Genomic DNA, 21,608 nt, shown 5'->3' with positions numbered 1-21,608 from the left:
GTATGTTTATCGTTTTTATCTTGATGAAGCTAAAAGCGACATTGGATTCGACGTAATTGGTCCTGTTTTTCTTTTGGTGTTTATGTTTGCTGACAACGATTTCTAACTCTTTCTCGAATTTCCTTTGTTCTTTCTCTGTTTTCTCTCCAGGTCTTTCGTCTCTTATTTATGTCCTTTAATTCGGAGTTTGTTTTGTTAACTCTATCGAACTGGATTGACGATTTTTACTGCCAAATGATTCTCTCTCTTATTTCTGTTTTTTTTTTTTTTTTCTGAATTCTTTATCGTAAGTAATAGAATGATCTCTGGCAGGTAAAGCGAATCCTTCCTCGAAGTTTAGTTCGTGACTATTGAACTGGACGCCATTCAGATCAGCAGTGACCATGAATCGTGATAATAACAAAAGAATCAAAACCGCTACTGGTTCAACTAGAGTGCCACAACCTGTCACTACTGCTACTGCCGAATTTCACTGGTCACAAACTGCTTCCCAGAATTCCGTAGATTCTATGCCCGAACCTCCGCATGTTCCAGATATTAGTACCCAACAGCACCCTCGCCATCATGTCGAGGAGTTCACAGCTCAACAAAATAATATCACTCCACAGTATTGCTATCCCTTTTCCTTGCCATTAAATTATTCAAAACCAGTTGAAACTTCGCCTCGTTCATCCGAATTTTGTACCCTTTTGCACACATCAACTCCCTCTTTCCCACTAAGACATACCCAAATGCATCAAATTCCCTTTCTTCCTTGTCCAGGGATGTTAGAATATCCAGTTCCTCTGCCGACAGTTCAAGTGCCTGTGTTCCTTCCTGATGGAGGTTTGCCTCATCAAGTCCGCGCGGATGCTGTCTTACTAGGCATGGCACAGAATCATCCAGATTTGTCTCAATATGTAGTGGCCAATACAATCGATGCCGAAGTCTGCAACTACGAAGATGCTGCTGGTGAAGATGATTGGCAACTTGAACCCGATCAGCTTGACGCTATCATTAGCGATGATGAAAATCTGAAGATGGGGGTAAGTAAATAATACTCAGGAATGGTGATATGACTACACAACTTGGTTTAGTTTTCTTAGCATGATCAACTACTGTGCAGAAGATTTTATGCTGGGATCTCGTTATTTTATGAGCTACTTACTCTGCCAATGATTTCTCTAGGAATTCTGTGGAGTACCTCTAGAACCCCTTAGCAATGGAGGGGAATTTCAATCTTGTCATACGGAAAGAAACAAATCATCGTCTGATGAACAGTTTCATTCGAATCCCGCCCTTTGTCCTGAGACTGTAAACAAACCGCGGATGAGATGGACACAAGAGCTACATGAGTGTTTCGTACAAGCAGTTCAAAATCTTGGAGGCCCTGATAGTAAGTACTTCCACCATTAATGGATTCATGGTGATGAGTTCTTATCTGATAAATATTAATCGTGCTCTTGTAGGAGCAACTCCTAAGAGTATTTTGAAGAAAATGTGTGTCAAAGGATTAACCATAATACACGTGAAAAGCCATTTGCAGGTCTTCGTCTAAATCTTTATATGATTCCGTGCTGCTGAGATGATGCTTAGTTCATCAAGGTATTTCACTATAACGATTTTTTTTTTTTGCAGAAATACCGGCTTGCGAGGTACCAGCCTGATGCCAAAGAAGGTGAGAGTTTTAACTTTAATGTCTCCAGAAATATACATTATTTTCATCTTTTCGTTAAACTTGACCTCGGTGTGGTAATCAGATAAGAAATCCACTTCTGAAGGCAAGAGGAAGAGTGCACCTGAGAAAGAAAGCAGAGTACCGAAAACGTAAGTTCAGATCTTGTTTCTATTTCCAATTTAGCTTCTATATCTTCCAGATATTTTGCAGTTCTCTGGTAAACATTGCTTTAAATGGATATATTTGAGGTTTGACATTGAAGTTGCTTGCACTGTGGTATCTTTCTCCTTTACAGAGGAGGGTATGAATCTGAATCACTTCGTATGCAATGGGAGCTTCAGAAAAAACTTCATGATCAGCTTGAGGTGGGTTGCTTTATTTTTGGTTTTACATTTCAGAAAAAAAAAAGGTGAAATGGTAAACTTTCCTGAATCAGAAAGTAGAACCTTTTTTTTTTGTTTTGTTTATCCATTCATGAACAAACATGTAAACTAATATAAATAAAGAATCGAAATAAAATTGCCAGCCATAACTCGATCATAATCTCCATTTTGGATTTCGTAGTTTCAAAGAACACTACAGCTACGAGCTGAGGAAATGGCACGCCAACTGCAAAGGATGCTACAGGAGCAAGACAAAGTGAGACAGGCGTTCATGCTTATTAATCAAAAACCCCTGGCTTCAGCCTCTGAAGCAGACCCGCCTTCAGATCCTACCAATTCAGCAGAACCAGAGGCTAGCGTTGAGGGATCCCCTGAAAAAGACGAGGAGACACCTCAAAATTCCGATGATGAATCAACTATAGAAATAAAAGCTCCATCTCTCAAAAAAATAAGGGTCGACTCAGAGGATGCTGATATTGATGTGAGGGATACGATATAGAAGATCACTGTTGTAGTGTTATAGTTTGCTTGAGAAATTGGTATCTATTTTGTGATGGGTGGATTTCCAGATTCTATAGCAAATCGTTTAGCCAAAAGACTGCAGGGGATCTTCGTTAGCAGATCCTCACTTAAATGCCTTATCAAAGAATACAGCTTTGAGGGTTAATAATTCTAATTAATTATCCATTATATTGTTCTATGTACTCATTTACAAATAGACTCTGAAAATAAAATCTTTACTTGTGTAAGGATTTAGGTAGATTGCTTGATTACCCATACATCATTTCTTAAATTTAACTAATATAAGGTAAAAGTCATTCTATAATTTGATTTCAAGGATTCTACGACGGGGAATTATGTTACGTTAAACCCTGTTTAATAAAAAACCATTTGGAGTGAAACATACAAAACACTATCTCAGTCATCCGATCATGATCAATGGCTATCTTAACTGTCCAATCATGATCGGACTGTTGAAATAACTGTTGTTTTAGCATGTGTTCATCTATTTTCCTCGTGGTTTTTAATACCACGAATGCCACATGTTTGTTGCTCGATAGGCGTTGCGATTTTTCCTTTTGCCGCTCGCGGGTACTAATTAGCCGCTCTGCCTTAAAAAACCGAAAACCCGCCCAGTTCCGACTCGCCACAAGAGGCACAGACTCCCCACCCAAATAAAAAAAAAAAAAAAAAAAAAACCCTCAAATGCTCAGAGCGCGCCCGTTCACGATTCTCCCGAATTCACTGCTGAATCCCTGCAATTCGGTGTCGTATACGAACTCGGTGAGTATTCTTCTTGGATTTCTTTATTTTTCAATCTTTTGCCCTAAATAAGTTTCGTTTTTTGCGGTTTTTGACTGGCACTGGGATAATTTCGGACTCTCTCAGCATTACGTTTCGTGTCCTAGAGGTTACTATACCTTATTGATTTTTTGTGAATTTGAATATTGTGCTGAAATTGACTAAAAAGTATTGAAGGGTGGAGTTGATGGTTATTCCTTTGCGTGCTTTTGGGGAAGACGCAACTATTGGTGCATAAGACGATTTTTTTCCTTACATCGAGTTTCTTTCCCGAAATGCATAGTTATGAAGTTTTCATTTGAATTACTTTTGCAGGCCCGCATTGTTTGATAATCATACGCTCAGCTGCCTACATTACTGTTCTTTCTTTCTGTATCATCTTATTGTTATTTCTAGGCAGCTATATGTTTGTGCTTTTTGTGTTAATATGACTTGCATGATGGGGAATTTTAAATCACGTTGGAAGGGAGAGAGGCTGGACCATTTTCTCTGTTCCTTTTGTTAGTGTTCTTCATGCTGGGTAGCTAGGTCTTTTTTATGGTTTTTGGTCCCATTTAGAGAATTTGTATGCAGAATTTAGACTTTGAGACTTAATTCCGAGTCTTATGAGCACTCACAATTTTCTTAGTTACCAGGTTATGGTATAACGTGGTAAGGTTCTATGTTAATTCACCATCTCTCACAAACTCTTCTTCTGGAATAGGATTGATACCTAAAGATTTTTTTTTTTTTTTTAATTTTTACATTTAGACTTAGTATATTACTATAAAAATAACCTTTAAAAAACACATTAATATATGCAATCTCTTAGTTTTATTTGAAACATTCCTTAATGATCTTTGAATTTTTTTAATACGTGATTACTAGTAATTTCTAGTTAACAGCAACTTCTAATATGTATTGTTATGAAACTATGTCTAAATCATGTATGGTGGATCCTGTTTTGCCATCCACTATACTTTCATGTGTTACTAACCTTGGTTTGATTCGCTGGCCAATTGTTGTCATTCTTCTTCTTATCAGCAGGTATTATTATTATTTTTAAATTTCACTTAAGATGAGAAAAAACAGCTGTGTGTCCTTGTATCTATGCTTTGAAATTTAGAATCATGGCATCAGTGCCTAGCCTGTCATTGTTTGTAGATCCATCATGCAATAAATCATGGTAGTCTACTTTTGTGAACTTCTTTTACTGAAATTGAGCTGGTTAACTGTTTACATTTAAAAAGATGTTAGTAGTTGCACTTGCGTATGGTCCCACTTTTTTTTGTAGGAAACTGGCATAGTAGGTCCGTTTGGTGGATCTGCATCATGTATTTATTTATTTTGATTTCACTACTTCACATTCATTGTCTTTTTTATGTTTCTGTTTGTTCTGAAGATTGTTAAGCACATTTCAGGCTGTTGTTTTTTAACAAAACATGAGTAAAATTTGTGGGACATTCATTTTCCGTTGATAATTCTTGGTTATGTGATGGGATTTACTCGTATTCCTATTTAGTGTTATGTTTGGGTCGGTGTTTGAGTTTGCTAGTTTATCAGCTTCATTATCAGCTTCATTATTCTTACAAGAACTGGCAGTTTTATCTGCTGCTTGAGTTCTGCATATGTCAATACAACTTGCTAAGTTGGAAATTATTGTGGTAGACCATCTATTTTCTAGATTCTTACATCAAATTCCAGTTTGACATGTAGAATCATTTGGTTGGAAAATGAGTAGGCCAACCACTCGAAGTAAAAACAAAAGGCATAGGCCTGATGAAAATGAGGTGCCTTCATCTGAAATTTTGAGGTATCTGGCTTTCATCTTATCTAATTGAAACTCTATTACTTTCCCATTGTTGTTTTATTGCATTTGTTTTTGTTCTGCTATAGGAAAATTCATGCAACTGGGGATATCACGCAAGATGACGTTAATCAACTGTATTGGATGTCAAAGCCCATCTGCCAGGGTTGTCGTGCAAACTCAAAGGACTCTCCGAATTGCTGTTGTGGATTCATCCCACCTCCTAATGGATCTAGGAAATCTGGGTTGTGGCAGAAAATTTCAGAAGTTGTTCAAGATCTTGGTCCAGACCCATGCCAAGATCTTCGTTCTTCTGTAGATTTACCTGCTGGATTGACTAATTTGGGTGCTACTTGCTATGCCAACAGTATACTTCAGTGCCTTTATATGAATAGTTCATTTAGAGCTGGCATTTTCTCTGTGGAGCCAGAACTTTTGAAGCAACAACCTGTCTTGAATCAGTTGGCACGGTTGTTTGCACAATTGTGTTCTAGTCAACTAGCTTTTGTTGATTCAGCTCCATTTATTAAGACTCTGGAATTGGACAATGGCTCTCAGCAAGATAGCCACGAATTTTTCACTTTATTCCTTTCCTTATTAGAACAGTCTCTCAGCTGCTCCAGAGTTGCAGAGGCAAAAACCATTGCTCAAGATCTATTTCGTGGAAGCATATCTCATGTTACCCGGTAAGAAACTTGTGATCCATTTTAATATGCAGGTAGCAAGTAGTAACTGAAGCTGCTTTGAGCTCCGTTTCTCTCTCTTCTATGCTCTGTTTCATTTCTTAAACATTGTAGTTTTAACCTTGTAGTTGTGTGCACTACATGAAAGTGCTCTTATACAGCGTTACTTGCATTTATGTATTTGATAAAAAATGGATATGATTAAAAGTTTATCGACGGGCATAGAATGATTATGTAAAAAATTATAGAATTCGAGAGTGTCAAGGTGAATCCATCTGTGATTTAATTTCTGGGCTACAATGTCTGTGGAAAAGTTCTAGCCAATGGGCCTAGTGGATATGAAAAAAGGCATCTCCTAGTGCAGATTGAAGGCCTAGTTGTATAACCTGAAAAGTTTTCCTAGGCTGTATCATTTAAAGTGGTCATAGAGAAGGATGAAACTAAGTTTTTTTTTTTGTTAATGTTTTAAAAATTTGAGCAGAATGCAACTCTTTGGGTGAATATGGGATAGTTGTGAATAGGATACTACAGTTTTCCCTGCACAGTTAATATGCCAAATAAAGTGTGAGTGCAAAATGATAGAATGGCCACATTTTTTTGTTGTGGTTAATTTCAACAATGAAGCAACTCTTGCAAGAGAATGTTGAGGTTTATGCATGACAAAATTTGAAGATGATCTTATTCTAGAAAGCTTTTACGAAGCACCTTGATGTAGAAAAGCTGGTGCAAAGTTAAGGGAATTGTATAGATATCAACATATCCTGCAAAACCTATGGCTTATTGTAGATCAGAATAGATAGTAAAGATTAATCTAGGTGCTAACAAATTGTTTGGGACAAGGCTCTCATGATGATCTTTGAAGATATTCAGCTGTGTACTTTTTTCTAAGTTATAGTCCTTAAATATTTGGCTATCCTCACCTGTTTTACATGGTTCATTGATGACCTGATTTTGGGGACTCTTTTTTTCTTAAAGTGGATTTATTTTGGTTTCTATGTTCTTTAATTCATTGTTTTTATTCATTTTTATTTGATATTCTCTCTTTCAATGAACAATCTTCTCTTGATATATATTGGTTTTTATAAATTCAGAAAATGATTTCCCTTCCTTACCTGGAAAGCAGTTGTCAGCCCTTGTTAATGTGCATTAGTTTTTGTTTCTTTTTTAAAAAATGCATGTAAATCATGTTTTGGGCTGATGCTTTTGATGTTTGAGAATCTTGCACTGCATTTTTTTTTAACCTTTTTTTCTCCATAAACCAAGTGATATTCCTTTAGTAATCATTTAATTGCAATGTAGGATTTTTTTATCAAATAAGTTAGACTTTCCATGTTGTTAAACCAATAGAGATTGTTTGGATGCAACAAGAGATCATAAAATTCACATAGTCAATCATTAAAAAAAGAAAAAGTTAACTTTTGGTTACCTCTTCAAGCATTTTTAATGTTGAACTTTGATGGAAGCTTATAGAACCTTGAGAGGTTTGAAAGAGGATTATCCTATTTGAAGGTTTACCTTATCCAACCTTATGAGAATGACTACAAAGATAGAATCCAATCTACCTGGGTCACTGACTATTTTCTCTTATGAGATCTCATTTTGAAGGGAGCTTTAAGTAGGTTTAGTGTGACCTAGTCAGTTGGAGTGAGGTTTGCTTACTTAAAAGATACGGTGTTCTTGGTAGTAAATGTACTAGACAGATGTGGATGCTCCTATTCTGGCAAAATGGTTTGTGGTATTTTAGACTGGGCAATCCTCAAATAGATTAAGGTTATATGGCAAGGCTTTGGTAGTTCTAAGCATAGTTGTTCTGACAAATAGGTTTCCCCATCATCGAACCACCACTATGGACTAGCTTATGGAAGAGATTGTGGAATTACGTGTAAACTTCAGCAAGAAATATGTTATGGTAATATATTAAAGTTTTGGATACTTGGTTTTGGGACTAGTCTTGTTGTAGGCTTCCTTGCTCTTTTCTAGGTGGATCGTGACCAAATGGTGTCCACTCAGTAGTCTTGCCTCCCTTGAATCTGGATGGAAATTATTGAATTGAAAATTTTACCAGCCATTAGATGTTTCGTTGAATAACAAGAGCAGCGATGCTTTTAATGTGGTTTATGAAATCCAATTTAAGGTAATTCCGCTGTTGGAGATTCATTTCCTTTGTTATTGGTGGCTTGATTACAAAACATACACAACGCCTGAAACCTGTGCTAAGACTTGAAGGCGACTTGAAGACTGTTATTAGTTGATGTTCCAAAGACAGCTCCCCCCCTTGGCGCTACTGGCCCATCACTGATAGTATTGCTGACATTGTATCGTCTACTCATTGTAATTGGAACCTCATTCCTAGATCAACCAACTCTTTGGCTGATAAATTGGCAAAATTTGGAATTTTCCAGCAATCTCTCATTGTTTGGGAAGGCTTCCCTTTTTTGTAAATTGCTCTTTTGAGCTTTTGTCTTAATAAAAATCAGCATCATTTAAAAAAAAAAGACTTGAGCGCAAGACTTCCACAAAGGAGAAAAGTAGAAAATATTATGGGATTCTATTAGGATAAAATTGGATTTCATTAATACCTTGCTCCTTTTGTGTATTTATATGTTAGTGTGTGTGCGAGTAAGAAGTGCATGTGCGCTTGTGCACATATTTTACTTGCACGGTGCTTTATTCTCGTTGTGGTTTAGAGTGTTTGTTCTTCAAGGGTCTATTCATTTCTGGTGAAACCACCTTCACAAAGGAGAGACAAAGAAAAGATTGTGGGACTCTGTCTGCGTAAATTTTCCTGCTATCAATACCTTCCCATGGTTTATACATAGATAACTTCTGAATTTCTGACAACTGCCTATCTCTACCGAAGGAAATGACTTCATACTCATCTATTGTTATATAGGTGTTCAGTGTGTGGTAAAGAATCTGAAGCATCTTCAAAAACCGAAGATTTTTATGAGCTTGAGTTGAACATCAAGGGTTTGAAGAATCTCAATGAGAGTTTAGATGATTATCTTAGTGTGGAGGAGCTTCAAGGAGAAAATCAGTATTTCTGTGAATCATGTGGAACACGAGTTGATGCCACACGGGCAATTAAGCTTCACAAACTGCCTCCAGTACTTAATTTTCAGTTAAAACGTTGTGTTTTTCTTCCTAAGGTATGTCTTATTGGGGTATATGACCTGTTCCTATGTGAAATTTGTGGTGTATTTCCATGTTCATCTGTCTTTTTTTTTCTTTGTATAATTGTCTTTTTTTTCAGACCACAACAAAGAAGAAATTAACTTCTGTGTTCAGTTTTCCTGGCAAACTCAACATGGCACAAAGATTATGTGACCCTTCTCTGACAGAGCTAATCTATGAGCTATCTGCCATATTGATCCATAAGGGCACTGCTGTTGATAGTGGCCATTATGTGGCACATATTAAAGATGAGTTTAGTGGGATTTGGTGGGAATTTGATGATGAGCATGTGTCAAAGTTAGGTCTTCATCCTGTTGGAGAAGGGTTGTCAGGATCAAGTCTGAAAACTGAGCAAGTTGTGCAGGCTGCAGATTCTGAGCGAGTGGGACTTTGTATGAATGGAGATCATAATGAAACCGGTTCTTTTCCATCTGCAGACAAGGATCTTGTCAACCATACTCAGATCTTTTCATCAACTGATGCATACATGTTGATGTATAAAAGGAGGCATCCTAAAGAGAATGGTATAGTTGAAGCAAACATGGATGCAAGCAGAAATGACTTCCTTCCATCTCATCTCTCTGAAGAGGTAGAAACGTCAAATGCATCAACTATTGCCGCTTGTGAAGAGTATAAGTTGAAGAAAGAGACACAGGTGGGTATCATCACAGAACGTAGACAGGAAGTACGCTCACTTCTTTCAGAAATTCCTGTTCGATCACTGGGTGATCCATTTTTCTGGATTTCAACTGAGTGGCTGCGTCAGTGGTCAGACAGCATTACTCCTCTGTGAGTTTCACGTTCTTTCCACTTTACGTGGTGTCTATATTTGAATGTTTTCTTGTTTTCGTTCCTTTTTTCTGCGTTTAGCAATGAGGTGTGTTGAGGATGACATTGTGACATTTAGGTTTGATATTTCTTGGTATTGGTTATGTGAAGCTTTTAGCATAGAATATATGTATCCAACACCTTTTGATATTTCTTAGGAAATCAAGAAAGGGTATTTGTTACTTAGTGAATTTCTAATATTTTACTCGAGCATCCAAAACTCTGTTGGCAAATTGAACATCCTCTTTCAGTTTGTATACTTGTGGATTGGGATTTTCTGCTTGGATTGAGCCGAAACAATTTTGCCAATAATTAGAAACCCTAAATAACATAGATCTCGGCTTTGTTTGATCTTCGGCTTCAACATTCACTTTTGTTGACTTTATACATATTGATGTTCCGTGGTTAGCTTCACATTGATCCAAATTATTTGTTACCCAAATGGGCCTTTTCCCAAGCAGTATTGAGTTATCACAGAAACTAGATGGAACACACTGTATTTACTCACCCAAAAAACACATTGTATTTACTCACCCAAAACATTCTCACTGGATTTATTACGTGCTATTTGCAAATTCTAAGACCGGTATTTGATAGGTCTCTTAGCATTCCACTAAGCACCTTGTTTTAGTTCTTATTAGCTCCTTCCATATATCAGCTCGATACATATTACCTCTATTTGCAGCTATTTACACTATATTAAATTATTGCAGCTCTATTGACAATAAGTCCATTCGGTGTTCACATGGAAAAGTTCCACTTTCAAAAGTTAGCTCCATAAAGAGGATATCAGAGATAGCTTGGCGCAAGTTGGTCTCTATGGTGGGCATTTATATTATTGAAGTGTTTATCATATATCTGCTTGAAATCTAGTTTTGCTTTATGAACCGGTGTTTTATCATTAATCGTGCTCTTAGTTACTTTATCATCATCATTATTTTATCATCATCATTATTTTATGCATTCTAGGCTCCTTTTTGTACTCTATAGTCTTGTGGAAGCCGTCTTCTTAATATAAACTATATCTCCTCATTTTTTTAAAAGTTGTATGCATCTTAGGGAATCCAATGTGAGCGTGTTAGCTTCATTCTTGGTATCTACTGGAAACTTTACCTTAATAATGGAGGATAAGTTCCCCTACTAGTAATGACACATATGCCTGTTCTAGTTGGAGCCTGAATATCTTGAGAGCCCTTTCGGACTCAAAGGCCTTATTGGCGTCCAACCTCCATACTTGTCTCTCCTCAGTAGCTCCCCGAAATGTGTCTAATACACTCATATGGACTCCTTGTCCAGAAGGTACGTTCTCCACTGCATCTGCTTATAAATTCCTCAGCTGCCCCAACCCCCCATAAACCGATCATTTTGCAGCTATTACCTGGACCTTGCTTGCCCCTCGTGCAAATTGTTTATTTGGAGCGCATGTTAGAACAAAATCCTCACGTTTGTTTCTTTAATCCAACGAGGACCCCTGTCCCGAACCCCTTCCGCCCCTTCTGCCAAACTTCCCTCGAAACAGCCTCTCATGTGCTCTTACTTTGCAACTTTGCCTACATTGTTTGGACTAGGCTCCTCAACAAAATTGGTTTCCAATACTGCCCTTCTCAAAATTTTACATCCACTAGTCTCTCGGTTACCAGTGCTAGCCTCCCAAAACTCGGGAAATTACTTATCTCTTGCTGCGTTGGCCATATCATTTGGGCCTTATGGAAGGAAATAAACAATCGAAAATTCAACTTAAAATCTATCCCTATTGATATACTGATAGAAAATATTGTTGACCAAGTTTCCACATGGATCCTCATGCGTAAGGAATTTCGGAATCTTAACGGCTCCATCCTAAGAGGGAACTGGTTGCTGATAGCTGGCATGACTTATCCTTCTAGTCCCCTGACTATGGAAATTTGGTCTCCCCCTCCGATGGGCCACTACAAATTAAATTTCGATGATAGCGCTTTTGGATGCCCTGGTCGTACAGGCTTTGGTAGAGTTATCCATGATGGTAATGGTTGTTTACTTTTTACCTTCACTGGGCCAATAGGAATCTCCGATTTACTTAATGGGCTGCATTTTCAAACGCCATCTTGTGGGCCCCCTTTGTATTGAAGGTTATTCTAAAATTGTCATTAATTGGTGTGCAAAGTCAACTCTCCCCCCGCTGGCGGCACTTGGATATGTTTTTTGATATATATATAAAAAATTTAATTTCTCTTATGAATTGTAAGTGGAAGCATTCCTAGATCAGCTAACCATTTAGTTGACATTCAAGCTAAATTAGGTGTTTCACTCCAACACTTTGTTGTGGAGGAAGACCTTTTTTAGCTAGGTATTGTACTTTTTCCTTTTTTAATAGTTTATACATTTTCATTCAAAAAAAAAAAAATTGGTACATGGACGCTTAGATAGCTACTTAGGATCTAAGCAATTAGATGGTCTGAGTACAAAAATTGTTAGTGCATAAAAAATTCCTCTGGTCTAATGTTGTATGTGTGTTCCATATTTTAAGCTAGTAGTCTGAGAGTAAGAGCTAGGGTATATCTTTTCCATGTCTTGAGTCAGGTTGTTTGTTTAAGCTTGGGCGTGCGAAGGAGTATTGATGGGTAAAAAGTGCATTAGTTTTGAGCAACATGTATACTCGACATCTCAGGTTAGGAGTTGTTGTGTGTGGGAGAATAGTTGCACACTGGTTTAGCTTGAAAACATAGCATGCAGGAATTTCCCACTTGAAAGCATCTCACTAATGATCACGTGGGGTCCTTCTAGTATTACAAAGTTACATTAGTAGGGAAGAGACTCCCTAACTTCGGTTAGTCATTTTGTGAAGAATTGGCTCAATTTTAACCCAAAAAAAACCCTGAATAATAATTGGGTAGATTTTGTAGCAATGTGTAGCATATTAGGTATACAGTAGCACTTGTTAAATATGATGGAACTTGTGATATATATTATACAATTCCACAGAAAATTAATTTCTTCTGTGTTTTTTTTTTTTGAATTGTCAGAAATCCAATTTGTTGATATTAGCATCCAGAAAAATCCCTTTCTGGATTTGAAGCCAGTTGTGGTGGTTGATGAAAACCGTCTATTATTTGTGGTGATGGTTATTGCCTGTTGAAGATTGTTGCTCTACTTTTGTTCTTTTGAAATTCATCTTTATCTTTTCCATTTCCTTTCTTCTTTTCTTCGCCAGCTTTTCCTTCAACATAGTTTCCCGGTTGGCTAATGAAATGTGTTTTTATGTCTTATAGTATGGAGGGGGGCCAGAACTCTCTGGTGACGATTATTGCATAAAATGTCTGGAGGACCTGGCAAAGACTACTGTCTCTGCTGACAATTACAGGGTCCGTAGATTATCCATGAAAGAAATTGCTGAGGCTGCACTAGCTGGAAATTGTCCTGATGAAAATCTGTACTATGTCTCCAGGGCATGGTGTGCTTCGCAACAACTTTTTGCTTACATTTTCTTGTTCCATTTTGACACAATTACAGTGCTCTTTGTTTAGCAAGAATGAATTCCCATTCAAAACAATGAAGTGTGACTGGTGGTTGGCCTACTTTTGGCCTTAGCATGTATGTGTTTGTGATTAGCAATTCCTTCATAGAAGGGAGATGAATTTATTATTGCCTACAATATGCTATCGACCTCTGAGATCATTTTTAGATCATTTGTTGAAGTTAGTAAGATTTTGTAATTTGTCTAAGAGATGGTCCTAGTTGTAAATATGTAAAGCTCTACATGGGCATTATTATTTGTACTGTTCAGGTGTATAATTGCCTTTTGTATATGTAATTATCTCAACTTTAAATACTATATACAGAGGGAAAGGGGGGCTTAATATTTGGCTACTGCCTATCTCAAAAAGATTTTTATGATAGCAACTTCTCATCCAAATTGCAATTTTTAAATCAAAACTCCTAACTCTGAACTTTTACGACGTGTGTCTCATCTTCAGGTGCTCGACCTAACTTTTATAGCTTTTCTTGTACAATGGAATGCTATTCTATGAGTGTTTTTCAAAAATGCTATCCTGTGACTGTAACTGCTCCATTTATGGTGGAAGAATCACTTTTTGTGCCTAACAAATTGGTTTTAAAGAAGTAACTGAAGAGCATGTTTTGCTATTTTTGGAATTTGTTTGAACACTTGATGCTGTACACATTGTACTGTCCTCTTTTACAACTAAACAACTTTTATCTCGATAGTGTGCTACTTCTTTGTTATGTCAGTCAGATCAGGTTTTCTGTAATTGTTTGTTTATTTGATTTTTGCAGGGTTTCTGTAATTGTTTGTTTATTTGATTGATGCCTTTTATGTTTTTTGCAACTAAATATTTCATAATTCAATAGGTTGTTGCAATGGGTGCGTAGAAAAAATATTGATTCACCATGTGATGCTGATGCGGGACCAACAAGTTCGCTTCAATGCGTTCATGGGGGATTGATGCCAGAAGTATCTCCGGCAGCAAAGCGTTTATTGATTCCTGAGAGCCTTTGGCTTTTTCTAGTTGAAAGTGCTAATGAAGTAAAGCCTGATGATGCATTAGGTTGTTTAATGTTTCCTGTTGGATCAGAACCTTGTGCTGTTTGCTGCACAGAACTGACAGAAATTGCTTGCTTGGAGGATTCACGAAGGTAACATTGCAAACTTTTTTATATATTATAAAGAGCTTTAATTTTTTAAGCTTGGGATTGACAATTGTTTTATTGCTGCAGAGCAGCCAAAATTCAGCAACGCCAAAAACATGAAAAGTTGTTCTTGGGGAAATGCATTGGAGTAAATCCTGGTTGTAAATACTATCTATTACCTTCTTCATGGTTGATGAGATGGAGAGCTTATGCTACAACTAGTGGCAAGAGTACATCTTCTGCAGAACCTGATAATTTGGAGGTGGTCATCGAATCACTCAAATGTCAAAAGGTAAACTCTTTTATAGTCCTTTCCAATAGCAAGCCTCAGCTATTCCTCTTTCCCCCAACCCCAGTGAGCCCAGTTTGATGAAATTAACAGCTGCATCTCGTTGGAAGCATATGCTAAAAGCTGGCGATACTTGGTCTTGGCTGGAGACAGTTCCATCGTTGGAAGCACCTCTCCCCTACATTATAAGCTAGCCTTTGTGAACTGTTTTTATATTGTATAACTTCATGCATTCCTGCCCTTTGCTGGGTTCTTTTCCTTGTGTTTTCTGATCTAAAGAATTACCATTGTGAGAAAAGTAGAATACCTGAACAGTTTTAATTATGTAACAGTTTCTTATAATATATCATTCACTATAACTTATAGAGTTATTGGGACAGGCTTTTAAGATGCACTCATTTGTTTATTGTCACTGGAAGTGTTTGTTTTGATCCCTGCAAGATCATAATTGTTCTAGATTTGTTTCTTTTTGTTGCAGCATTCAAAACTCCTAGAAAGGCCTCCAGAACTCGTGTGCAAACGTGGTGTCGTAGTTCAGAAAACATCATTTGTAAGTGAATGGCCTGCAACTTTTTCTAAATATTATGTCATTTATTTCCCCAGAAAGCTTGCATTTGTACTTCACTTGGTGCTAATCTAGGCTTTCATATGTATGAGCATACTGGCTATTGTTTGTAACATTTTATCTCTTCCTGAATGGTGATACTCTGGATTTTACTATTTAATTCGTGGAGCAAGTATTATTTGAATCATTTTTAACCAAAGAAACTTTGATGACAAACATAATCTTATTTACTCCATCTTTCCGTTACTGCAGACAGATGGTTTAACTATTATCACAGAGCATGATTGGAAGCTCTTCTGTGAAGATTGGAATGCACCAGTTAAAAAAGGTCTATACGCTGAAATTGAATTTCCAAGCTGCACAAGTACCTTGGTTGGTGCTTCTGAAGATATGCCTATTTCAGATTCACACTTGGGTCGATCCAGTGACGAGGTTGACACTGAGCATGAATCTAGATTACCTACAATAAAGACATTTCCAGAGGTATGTTTGGACTACTGCAGTATTCCTTTTTCTTTTGAATAATCAAATATTTGTTGTTTTTATTTTAAAAAATGAGGTAGTAATTCATTACTAGTTAAAAAATAAAAGTTGAGGTAGTAATTACATATAAGTCGTTTGTATTTAGTAACATTTTGATAGATATTCAATGAAATTTGTAATTTACTTCTGGTTTAAATTGTATTTGGAACCACATTCCACGCTCTGCTAATCACTTAGCAGACTCTCAGGCTAAGGCGGGTGTGTCTCTCCAACACTTTGTTGTGGAGTCAGGCCCCCAAAGCTACGTCTGTACACCCCCCCCCCCCCCCCCCCCTTTGTTTATCAATATACGCATTTTCATTAAAAAAACATTTTGATAGTTATCTTTTATGAAAATTGGGACTGTCTTAAAATTTGTAGGCACGATAATCTATATGTAACTATTAAATGTTCTGTTATAAGATTTACTTTGTTGTGGAGTCAGGCCCCCAAAGCTACGTCTGTACACCCCCCCCCCCCCCCCCCCCCCCTTTGTTTATCAATATACGCATTTTCATTAAAAAAACATTTTGATAGTTATCTTTTATGAAAATTGGGACTGTCTTAAAATTTGTAGGCACGATAATCTATATGTAACTATTAAATGTTCTGTTATAAGATTTTTTGTGTAGCTAGCTTAGGAAGTTTAGGAATCACATGACATTGGATATCTCTCTCTGACATTTACTTGGATCTCTCTGAATGTGCTAGGTTTGTGAAGTGTGTGTGGGTGAAAGAGAAAGTTGTGAACTGATGCAGAAACTTAATTACTGCAATGAGGATATTTGTATTTTTCTTGTTCCAAGTGGCAAGGAAGCTCCCCGATCAGTTTTAGAAGCTGCTTCAGGAACTCTTTTTGAGCCAGATCGCCGTGCTTCAAAGCGATCTCGCAGAACCTCAGGTGGTAATTCAATCAACTTGAGGGTTTCTGGCACCACGTCAATGTATCAGTTGAAAATGATGATTTGGGAATCCTTTGGGGTAGGTAGTTGTATTAATGTGTTATTAGGTCAAGAATATTTTTTATGAATCATACACAATTTGATTTTATATGAAGGGAACTTGTGAAGTTGAAACAACTTCTCTAAAGTTTGTACATTGGGTAGCCCCACTTAGTACAAGAATGCTGTATCACTACACTAGTAGTGATTCTTCTCTAGTTTTGTATTGTTTATTTTCAGAAGCGTGAATAAATCCATAAACCACTCTTCTATGAGTTGATTTATGTGTACTTTGTCTTACTTAGCAAACTTACTGCATGATATTCTGCAGGTAGTTAAGGAGAATCAGAAACTTCACAAAGGCTTGATAGAGATAGAAGGAAGTGAATCTGCCACATTGGCTGATATGAACATATTTCCAGGAGATGTCCTGTGGGTCACTGACTTAGAGATTCATGAGAACCGTGATATAGCAGGTATTTATGCATCATATATGCACCATTAGGAAATTCATATGCAGTCAATAATTAGTAGAGGTTAGTTTACTAATTAACCGGAACGATGAAGGTTTTATGGTTTATTCAAGAACAGGTGAAAGTCTGTTTTTTATTGAAATTTTGGTGTTGAAGGGAAAAAAGTCAATTGCTCTTTACTTATTTAGATTAAGACCGTGGTATGTTGAATGAAAGCTCTTGATTGGCATCTATATAGTTGTTTGAGCCTAGATTATGATTTTTTTTTTGTCTCAAGTCACTGAAAGCTTTCATGACTCCTGCATTAATAAAGAAGCCTTAGTAGCTCTTTTGATCATGATCTTACTGTATCATGCAGATGAACTTTCAAACCAAAAGTTGGAGCAGCAGCAGTTTGAAGAAGGTTTTCGAGGAACTCTTTTGACATCCAATCTCTTGCCTCAGGTTATTTATTATATGCTTTGTGTGATTTTTTGTCAAGGGCAGTTGATATGCTTGCTTGTATTGATTGTCCTTGTTATTGATGCAGGAACCCTAAGATCAAGGAAGCTATTTAGAGGTATGTACACTTATTTGTTATTTTATATCCTCCCTTAAAAGTTAGGTATCATGTGTAGCTTGCAACTAAAGAAAATCTTGGTCAAACGTTTAGCTTCTGTATAATTCTAGGTTAGTTTGGTCATGTTGATGAAACAAACTTTGTTTCCTTTCACTTTTTTCCAAAAAGTAAAAAACCATTGTTTGTTGCAATAGGTTTGCTGTTCCACTCAGACATTTTTGTGTAACACTTACACATCAATGCTGTTCATTTTGATCCCAAAAATAATCTTATGTCACTGATATATGGTCTATGAGTGCGGGGAGGAGTCTACTTTTTGCAAGAAAACCTCCGAGTTGTTGCATATGACTTCAAATTTCTCAGCTACATTATGCTGTCTTTGAAGATGCCTGCTTATGCATTTAATGTGACTACATGCTATGTGGACCAGCTAGATTCAAAAGAATAAAAAAGTTTCTTAATATAGGAACACACTGAAACTTAGCACTTAAATTGGACGCTAGGAATTATTTTGGAGGCCATCATTGTGGGCCAAGTTCTACACAGCAGCTTTATGTGTGGCTTGGAGGAACTCTGCTACAGAATATCTTCAGGCAGCTGACAGGTGGGTTTCTTCACGTTCCTGTATGACAAGATAGTACCTGCACATTAGGCATTCTAAGAGGTGCCCTATAAAACTCTTGTATTGTTCTTTTGTTTATTAGAAAATGCCTTATGAATTTAAATCATTTCTAGAACTAGAAAGCCTATGAATAGCTTACTTGGAGTCGCATTTATTTGGATTGCACAGTAGCAAGTAATAGTTTCACCAATTTTGTGTACTTCTGAGTCATCTACTAGTGGATAACATTGATCAGATGAAAAAGTCTAAATTTCTACTACAGTACTCATGTGCATCATTCATCATCAATAAATCAATGCATATGAGTATGGCTGACATAGGTGCCCTTAAATATGTACACAGTCATAAAAAAGAAACAATCAGTAAACAAAGATAAGTAAAAAAGCATGCCTAACTGACTGATGTTCTTTTTTTTCTTTTCTTTTTAATTGCAGTTTGTCCATTGAAGTTTTTGTCACCTTTTGCTTGGTAAAACAAAATTTTGTTTCAGCAGACCTTAACCCTCCTGGAATATGTATCTTAGTTTTTGTGCATAATGATATTCATTTGTCATATTTATGTAATTTAAGTGGCTGTTCTATACCCTTTGCAATGTGATCTAGCACTACATCAGTATGCATGCGGAACGGAGCTTCAGGAGGTTTTTTTTTTTTTTTTGTGGGTTTAGCCACTGCTTAAATATTATGCTTCAATAGGCCGTATAATCCCTATAAGCCCGGTGACGTCTGAATTATCAATTTGGTCCTTTTTCTGTCATCTCCTAAAAAGGGGTTGGTTTATTTAGTTCCTTTCATACCCAGCACTAGTGTCCGAGGGAGCCAAATGGCGATTCAACTGTGATAGCCATTAGCTCCCATTGTATTCATCTGACTTCATCCATCTACATCCTAATCCAACTGACCTCTTCAAACAACATCCAGTGCAATACGAGATTAATAGTGTGATCACTCCTGGAATGCCTGAAGGATACAAAATGGTATGTAAATATGATTGTGTGTATTGTAGAACTGAGACTGTAGGCCAGACCGATACGATCTTTAATTCAGTAAACTCTTTGCAGCAGCAGCAGCAGTGGAGTTAGTATCATGCCCAACTAATCAGTTGATATAGGACTTGTTCTGTTCGGCGCTTGTACCGGTTTAGCTCTTGTAGGTACTGGCATAGAGGTTGCAGTTTGTGGGCTGCTTAGCTCATCATTAGATTAGAAATATAAATGATTATTATCGAGGTAGAATAAGTTATATTATAAACTGTTTTATTCATCAATATCTTATGTTGTTGCAGTCCCGTTTGATCTTTAATCAGTTGTTCTGTATGTTGTTTTTCTTATTTACTTTTGAATGGCAAAACAGTTCATTCGGTAAATTCACTAATAATTGTTAAGACATACTAAAATTTTTTAGAATCTTAAAAATATTAAAATACACATGCTATGAAAGTCTTCATCAAACTTCTAACAACATATTATAATAAAATTATTCCAAAAATATATATGAGATGTTACAAGCCATAGTTTTCTAGCTTTGGTTATGATTTGGGTAGGGTCATGGTACATTTTTAACTTGGATGACCCATCCATGGCGAGTGAGAATACTCTTCCTAGATGCCGGCAAATTGAATGCTTTTCCTTTTTACGATTCAAATCAGCACTACATTTTTTAGATTTTGTTGAGAAAATTCGAATTACTATGTTGGTTTCAATTTTCCACTTCCCAAAACCTTATCTTCTTTCCTATTTTCTATCTTTCTCCCGTATAATCATTAAAGATCATGAGCTAGTACATGTTCAATCCCATTACTTCCTCTTAATTGCTTCTTACTGATGCATCTAATCTCATTCACTCTCCCCATCTACCGACATTTAATTACTTTTTTTTTTTTTTTCTCCCCTTCAAATCCAAGACATATCAACTGATAACTAATGACACCTGAAGTGTGTCTGCAACAATTCAAACAAGGTTCGTTGGGGCCATTTGAATTGAATCACGCTCACGCTTTTAATCATTTCTTCCAGGCTTTTGGCCTCTCCAAGCAACATTGCTTCATACACTCCATTTTCTCAATTAGGAAGTTTCAGCATGAACCACTGTAGAATTGAAACAGTGATGATAATGTCGTCCACGGGTGTTTGCTTGTCCCCATTTTTTCATTTCTCGCCCACCCTTCTACTGTAGGCCACAACCAAATCCTCTTCTTATATAGAAGGCAGAAGAAAGCGCTTCACATCTCACAGCCACTACACAGAAGAATTCTCCACCGTTACCACTTCCCTCCGATCCACTGCATCTATTGGTTTCTTCATCGTTTTGTACCATGGGATACTCCTCTCCAACGGTTCTTTTACTTCTTCTGTTCTCTCTCCTCTGCCTCTCCGTTGTCACCGGTGCTGGAAAAACACACGGCCGATCAAATAAGGGCCTTCATCCTTTTTCCGGTACTCAAAAAGAAAAGCTCAGCCATCTCCACTTCTACTTCCACGACATTCTCAGCGGGCGCAACCCATCCGCGGTGCCCATCATCATGTCGAACAAGACGACCAGTGGGTTCGGCACCACGGTCATGATCGACGACCCATTAACCGAGGGACCGAAACCCACGTCGAAGATAGTCGGAAGAGCTCAGGGATTCTACTCCCTGGCGTCGCAGCACGACATAGGGCTGCTGATGGTCATGAATTTCGCCTTCGTCTCCGGGAAATTCAACGGCAGCTCGCTGAGCATAATGGGGAGGAACGCAGTCTTGTCGAACATTCGGGAGATGCCGGTGATTGGCGGCACGGGACAGTTCCGGTGGGCTCGAGGGTATGCGCAGGCGCACACCGTCTGGTTCGACCCTCCAACTGGGGACGCCATCGTTGAGTACGATGTCCATGTCTTGCATTACTGATGGATGAGACTTCAGCTTTTTGGCTTCTTTTCTTCGATCTCGTGACTCCTTGTCGCTTTAATGTTGCTAGTTTGCTTTTTCTGCTCTTCTAATGGAGTCTAGTTAACCAAATTACTGAAACAAAAAGGCTGAGACAGTGGATTAATGCATGCGTTAAGGATTCCCGATGCTGTTGGTCTAACACCTCCACCCAAAAAATGCAGGAAATCACATAGAAACACTTTTTCTTAAGCTTGGACGGTTGTGGGAAATTTGGCTCGCGTGTTACTACCTTAATGATTTACATAGAATTAGGATAAGCTGATCCGTAAA

At 37.4% G+C, this 21,608-nt stretch overlaps 3 protein-coding genes across 6 annotated transcripts; all 3 read left to right on the top strand.

Moving 5' to 3' along the window:
• The first annotated feature begins 383 nt into the window (after window positions 1-383).
• LOC137955237 (protein PHOSPHATE STARVATION RESPONSE 3-like) lies at window positions 384-2,539 on the top strand. Its single transcript, XM_068802099.1, has 7 exons — window positions 384-1,025; window positions 1,168-1,375; window positions 1,449-1,525; window positions 1,618-1,657; window positions 1,740-1,806; window positions 1,953-2,022; window positions 2,222-2,539. Exons 1-7 carry the CDS (start codon window positions 384-386, stop codon window positions 2,537-2,539), a joined length of 1,422 nt encoding a protein of 473 aa, XP_068658200.1.
• Window positions 2,540-3,091: 552 nt separating this feature from the next.
• On the top strand, window positions 3,092-19,201 carry LOC137956060 (ubiquitin carboxyl-terminal hydrolase 26-like). 4 transcript variants are annotated; one of them, XR_011113208.1, is made up of 17 exons: window positions 3,092-3,324; window positions 5,038-5,134; window positions 5,218-5,814; window positions 8,705-8,960; window positions 9,065-9,774; window positions 10,527-10,635; window positions 13,062-13,243; window positions 14,161-14,445; window positions 14,527-14,731; window positions 15,207-15,278; window positions 15,546-15,776; window positions 16,527-16,800; window positions 17,092-17,232; window positions 17,588-17,673; window positions 17,759-17,788; window positions 18,292-18,392; window positions 18,845-19,201. XR_011113208.1 is itself a non-coding variant. In XM_068803365.1 (16 exons), exons 2-15 carry the CDS (start codon window positions 5,055-5,057, stop codon window positions 17,765-17,767), a joined length of 3,237 nt encoding a protein of 1,078 aa, XP_068659466.1. In that variant the 5' UTR covers window positions 3,092-3,324; window positions 5,026-5,054; the 3' UTR covers window positions 17,768-17,788; window positions 18,845-19,164. The 4 variants fall into 4 exon arrangements, 1 of the variants encoding a protein (XP_068659466.1); XR_011113206.1 differs by having other exon boundaries at window positions 5,026-5,134; window positions 18,845-19,164; XR_011113207.1 differs by having other exon boundaries at window positions 5,026-5,134; window positions 18,255-18,392; window positions 18,845-19,164.
• A 1,271-nt stretch (window positions 19,202-20,472) lies between these two features.
• LOC137955781 (dirigent protein 22-like) lies at window positions 20,473-21,456 on the top strand. The gene has a single exon (XM_068802900.1). It carries the CDS (start codon window positions 20,724-20,726, stop codon window positions 21,294-21,296), a length of 573 nt encoding a protein of 190 aa, XP_068659001.1. The 5' UTR covers window positions 20,473-20,723; the 3' UTR covers window positions 21,297-21,456.
• Window positions 21,457-21,608: the final 152 nt, after the last annotated feature.

Source organism: Aristolochia californica, unplaced genomic scaffold (genome assembly GCF_029961685.1).
Source record: "Aristolochia californica isolate CCGP_79_NKW_82.1479 unplaced genomic scaffold, dmAriCali1.0.hap1 SCAF_2, whole genome shotgun sequence".
Taxonomy (NCBI): Eukaryota; Viridiplantae; Streptophyta; class Magnoliopsida; order Piperales; family Aristolochiaceae; genus Aristolochia; species Aristolochia californica.
Note: the sequence above shows the minus strand (reverse complement) of the source record. Positions and strands in the feature narration are given on the sequence as shown.

Excerpts from the sequence above, each read along its gene's own strand:
- LOC137955237 (XM_068802099.1), top strand. The coding sequence starts at position 384 with ATGAATCGTGATAATAACAAAAGAATCAAAACCGCTACTGGTTCAACT. Across the intron at positions 1,026-1,167 it reads ATGAAAATCTGAAGATGGGG|GAATTCTGTGGAGTACCTCT; the intron begins GTAAGTAAATAA and ends TGATTTCTCTAG. Across the intron at positions 2,023-2,221 it reads AACTTCATGATCAGCTTGAG|TTTCAAAGAACACTACAGCT; the intron begins GTGGGTTGCTTT and ends TGGATTTCGTAG.
- LOC137956060 (XM_068803365.1), top strand. The coding sequence starts at position 5,055 with ATGAGTAGGCCAACCACTCGAAGTAAAAACAAAAGGCATAGGCCTGAT. Across the intron at positions 5,135-5,217 it reads CCTTCATCTGAAATTTTGAG|GAAAATTCATGCAACTGGGG; the intron begins GTATCTGGCTTT and ends GTTCTGCTATAG. Across the intron at positions 9,775-10,526 it reads TCAGACAGCATTACTCCTCT|CTCTATTGACAATAAGTCCA; the intron begins GTGAGTTTCACG and ends AAATTATTGCAG.
- LOC137955781 (XM_068802900.1), top strand. The coding sequence starts at position 20,724 with ATGGGATACTCCTCTCCAACGGTTCTTTTACTTCTTCTGTTCTCTCTC.